At 39.4% G+C, this 5,049-nt stretch overlaps 1 protein-coding gene across 1 annotated transcript in view; it reads left to right on the top strand.

Moving 5' to 3' along the window:
* SEC24A (SEC24 family member A) overlaps positions 1-5,049 on the top strand; it is a 92,552-nt gene that overhangs the window by 58,332 nt on the left and 29,171 nt on the right. Inside the window, exon 14 of the mRNA XM_011969302.1 lies at positions 3,656-3,874. Coding sequence (XP_011824692.1) covers positions 3,656-3,874 — 219 coding nt within the window. The remainder of the gene's footprint in view (positions 1-3,655; positions 3,875-5,049) is intronic.

Raw genomic sequence — 5,049 nt, 5'->3', positions numbered from 1 at the left:
TTTTTTGTATTTTTTTAGTAGAGACGGGGTTTCACCGTATTGACCAGGATGGTCTCGATCTCCTGACCTCGTGATCCTCCCACCTCGGCCTCCCAAAGTGCTGGGATTACAGGCGTGAGCCACAGCGCCCGGCCTCATTTTTCATTTCTCCACATTATCAACCTGGTTTTAGGGTGGGGTTTTTTTTTTTTCCGTTGCTGCTATACAAATTGAGTTTGTATTTAAATGAATATTATTGTTCTGTAAGGAGGAGTGGAGCACAAATTGAGTTTTTATTTAAATAATTAGTGCTCTGTAATGGGGTGTAGAGCGGTAATTTTCTTTCTTCTTCTCCTCTCTCTTTTTTCTTTTTTTTGGAGACAGAGTGTTGCTCTCTTCCCCTGGCTGGAGTTCAGTGGCACGATCATAGCTCACTGCAGCCTCAACTCCTGGGCTCAAGCAATCCTCTTAGCTCAGCCTCCAAATAACTGGGACCACAGGCGCATGCCACCATGCCCAGCTAATTTTTAATTTTTTTTTGTAGAGACAGAGTTTTACTCTGTTACCCAGGCTGGTTTCAAACTCCTGGACTTAAACAATCTTACCACCTCAGCCTCCCAAAGTGTTGGGATTACCAGGTGTGAATCACCATGCCCAGTAAAATAATACTCTTTTCAATGGAAAAATTATTTATATGAAATCTATAGCAAAAAAAAAAAAAGATAAAGATCCACTAACCTGTTCCATTACATATTGAAATCTATCGGTCAAACCGTGAGCAAGATGAAGTTTTCTCTTATTTATCTTTCACTATAATAATATACCCTTGCTGAATTTATTAATTCTAATAGTTTTTATTTTATAATTTTTAATTAAGATATGGAACGCTTCACTTCTTCCTTACGCAGGGGTCATGCTAATCTTCTCTGTATTGTTTCAATTTTAGTATACATGCTGTCAAAGTGAGCACCTAATAGTTTTTTAGTGTTTATGTTTTAAAGGGTACATTTGTTGGATCCCATTCATTGGAGACTGACCTCAGAAATGTTTTTTTCTGCAGATACCTGCTATAAATTAAGGGAAATGTGCATCGTAATGTGCTTTTAGGACCTCTTTTACTTGTCAAGACAGAGGCTATTTTTATATGTACCTTATTTTGCATAAACAGCTTTGGGATATGCCAGGCAACTCCTTTGCCCTCTTTCTTTTTTTTTTTTTTTTTTTTTGAGACAGGGTCTCGCTGTTGCCCAGGCTGGAGTGCAGTGGTGTGGTCTCGGCTCACTGCAACCTCCGCCTCCCGGGTTCAAGTGATTTTCCTGCCTTAGCCTTCCGAGTAGCTGGGATTACAGGCAAGTGCCACCATGCCCAGCTAATTTTTGTATTTTTAGTAGAGATGGGGTTTCACCATGTCGGTCAGTCTGGTCTCGAGCTCCTGACCTCGTGATCTGCCTGCCTCGGCCTCCCAAAGTGCTGGGATTACAGGTGTGAGCCACTATGGCCCACCACCCTCTTTCTAGAGTGCTTAATAAAGCTTTGTGGTTAGCTTGCTTAGGTTTCTCTTTTTATTTTATTATGATAAATTCACTACGGATCAAATACATACTCTTAGAAAAGTTAACACAAATAATGTACAAAAAAATATAAAATGAGAACTCAAGCCTAACCTCTGTTCCACTCTACAGTTAATCATATGCCCTTCAGAAACTTTCCTATGGCCGGGAGAGGTGGCTCATGCCTGTAATCCCAGCACTTTGGGAGGCCGAGGCGGGTGGATTACAAGGTCAAGAGATCGAGACCATCCTGGTCAACATGGTGAAACCTCGTCTCTACTAAAAATACAAAAAAAAAAATTAGCCGGACATGGTGGCAGTTGCCTGTAATCCCAGCTACTTGGGAGGCTGAGGCAGGAGGTTGAACCTGGGAGGCGGAGGTTGCGGTGAGCCAAGATCACGCCATTGCACTCCAGCCTGGGCAAAAAGAGCGAAACTCTGTCTCAAAAAAAACAAAAACAGAAACTTTCCTATGGCATTTATAAACATATATTTTGAACTTCAAGTAAAAGCAGTGAGGAATTACACCTGGCTTTTTAAATTTTTTTCACAATATCTTGGAACACCTTTCTATTTTTATATGTACAGACCCACATTCTCATTTTTCTTTCTTTCTTTTTTAATGTTATATATTTATTTTTAAGAGACAGGGTCTCACTATGTTGACCAGGCTTGCTTTCAACTCTTGGGCTTAAGCAATCTTCCTGCTTCAGCCTCCTGAATACCTGGGATTACAGGCATGTGCCACCATGCCCAGCATTCTTTTTAATCCTGATTACTATTTTTAAGTTGATTTTTATTTCACAAGCAACATGTGCATCTGTTTTTCTTGTAAAAAATAAAAACATTGATAAAGCTAAAGTCTTCCTGTATCAGCTTGCGTGTGTATGTGACACATACACTTTCACTTCATTTTTATGTAGTTAAAAATGATATATATCAGAATTTCCTATTAAAAATGATATATATCACTTGGTATATACCGAATTTCCTGTACGTTTACATACTTCGGTACATCTCCATGGAAAACATATCTTATGGTCTATTTACATAAGTGACATATTGTATGTATTTTTATTCAATAAACCTTGAAGATTCATTAATTTTAGATCATATAAATCCATCACATTAATTTAAACTTCTACCTATTCTACCTAGTATTCAGCAGATTGGACAAATCACAGTTTAGTTTTGTTTGTTTGTTTGTTTTTTGAGATAGAGTCTCACTGTGTCACCTAGGCTGGAGTGCAGTGGCACGATCTCGGCTCACTGCAACCTCTGCCGCCTGGGTTCAAGCGATTCTCCTGCCTCAGCCTCCCGAGTAGCTGGGACTACACGCGTGTGCCACCAAGCCCGGCTAATTTTTGTATTTTTAGTAGAGACAGGATTTCACCATGTTGCCCAGGCTGGTCTCGAACTCCTGACCTCAAGTGATCCTCCTGTCTCAGCCTACGAAAGTGTTGGGATTACAGGCATGAGCTATTGTGCCTGGCCTAGTTTTTCTACTGATACCCATCGAAAGTATTTCTAAATTTTTTTGCTGTGACACACCAGTCTACTTGAAATTTTCCTGCATGTATAAATTTGGCACTTAAATGAAGATTATCTGTAGGACACATTCTTTGATATGGAATTGCTAAAGTCAAAATAAGTATCTAGAATTTTGATAGATACTGCCAAATTATCCTCCAAAAATGTTTTTTGTTTTTCTTTTTGAGAGAGTCCCGCTCTGTCGCCCAGGCTGGAGTGCAGTGGCGCAGTCTCAGCTCACTGCAACCTCTGCCTCCTGGATTCAAGCAATTCTGCCTCAACCTCCCGTGCAGGCACCTGCCACCATGCTTGGCTAATTTTTGTGTTTTTAGTAGAGACAGGGTTTCACCATGTTATTAGCCAGGTTAGTCTCAAACTGACCTCAGGAGATCCACCCGCCTTGGCCTCCCAAAGTGCTGGGATTACAGGCGTGAGCCACTGCACCTGACCCAAAAATGTTTTTTGAAAATTAGTATCCCCACCTTCATTTCAAAAGGCATCTGTTATTCCTTAACCTCAGTAAGTACTGTGTATTATCTAGATTTCTTTACTTTTTGCCAATCTGGTAAGTAACTAGGATAAAATGTAAATATCAGTATGTAGGTATATAAAAATCATTTTGTTACCTTTTTCTCTTTTAGGTCTTTCCATTCATACTTTCCATGGGAACTTCTTTGTTAGGTCAACTGACTTATTGTCTTTGCCTAACGTCAACCCAGATGCTGGGTATGCAGTACAGATGTCAGTGGAAGAGAGTCTTACTGACACTCAGTTGGTTTCTTTTCAGTCAGCGCTCTTGTATACATCCAGCAAAGGTAAGTTGTTTGTTTGGATTTCAAATGTTCAAATATTATTTGGATTTCAAATTTCAAAACAGGCTGTAAAACACATGTAGCATATCTTATGTGTGCTCACTTAAAATTTATTTATTTATTTATTTACTTAGAGACGGAGTCTCACTCTGTCTCCAGGCTGGAGTGCAGTGGTGCGGTCTCTGCTTACTGCAACCTCCGCCTCCTGGGTTCAAGTGATTCTTCTGCCTCAGCCTCCCAAGTAGCTAGGACTACAGATGTGCGCCACCACATCCAGCTAATTTTTATATTTTTAGTAGAGACAGGATTTTACCATGTTGGCCAGGATGTTGTCAATCTCTTGACCTCGTGATCTGCCTGCCTTGGCCTCCCAAAGTGCTAGGATTACAGGCATGAGCCACTGTGCCCAGCCCTTAAAATTTTCATTACTAAAAGCAGTAAACCAACTAAGAAGTTCAAAAAAGAGATTTTAAAAAATTTAGCATATTGTCATTTGAACACGATCCCTGTTCATTTAGTAATAACCTGAATGAAAAGAATTTTATAGTTAAAAAAAATTAAAAGAAGTAGGGCCAGGTGTGGTGGCCTATAAACCTAGCACTTTGGAAGGCTGACTGGGGAGGATCACTTGAGGCCAGGAGTTCAAGACCAGCCTGGACAACATAGTGAGACACTGTCTCTAAAAAAATATTTTTTTAATTAGCCAGGTATAGTGGCATACACTGGTAGTCCTAGCTACTTGAGAGGCTGAGAAGGGAGGATTGTTTGAGCCCAGGAGTTTGAGGCTGCAGTGAGTTATGATTGTGCTACTGCACTTCTGCCTGGACAACAGAATGAGACCTTGTTTCTAAAAAAAAAAAAAGGATGAAATTTTTAATATTTATGTACTTACTTATTTTTAATAGAAATAGGTTCTTAAGTGTCCAGCTCTGTCTTGAACTCCTCGCCTCAGGTGATCCTCTCACCTTAGTCTACCAAAGTGCTGGGTGCTGGGATTACAGGTGTGAGCCACTGTGTCTGGCTAATATAAAACTTTTGATACTATCTCTGCTTACTATATAACTATACTACTTGGTTCTAAATTGAAAATAAGTGATTTTTTCATATATATATATATAGTTTGTTTTTTTTGTTTGTTTGTTTTTGTTTTTTGTTTTTTGTTTTTTGTTTTTTTTTTT

Source organism: Mandrillus leucophaeus, unplaced genomic scaffold (genome assembly GCF_000951045.1).
Source record: "Mandrillus leucophaeus isolate KB7577 unplaced genomic scaffold, Mleu.le_1.0 Scaffold88, whole genome shotgun sequence".
Taxonomy (NCBI): domain Eukaryota; kingdom Metazoa; phylum Chordata; class Mammalia; order Primates; family Cercopithecidae; genus Mandrillus; species Mandrillus leucophaeus.
The sequence above is the reverse complement of the archived record's forward strand: the minus strand, read 5'-3'. Positions and strand labels throughout refer to the sequence as shown.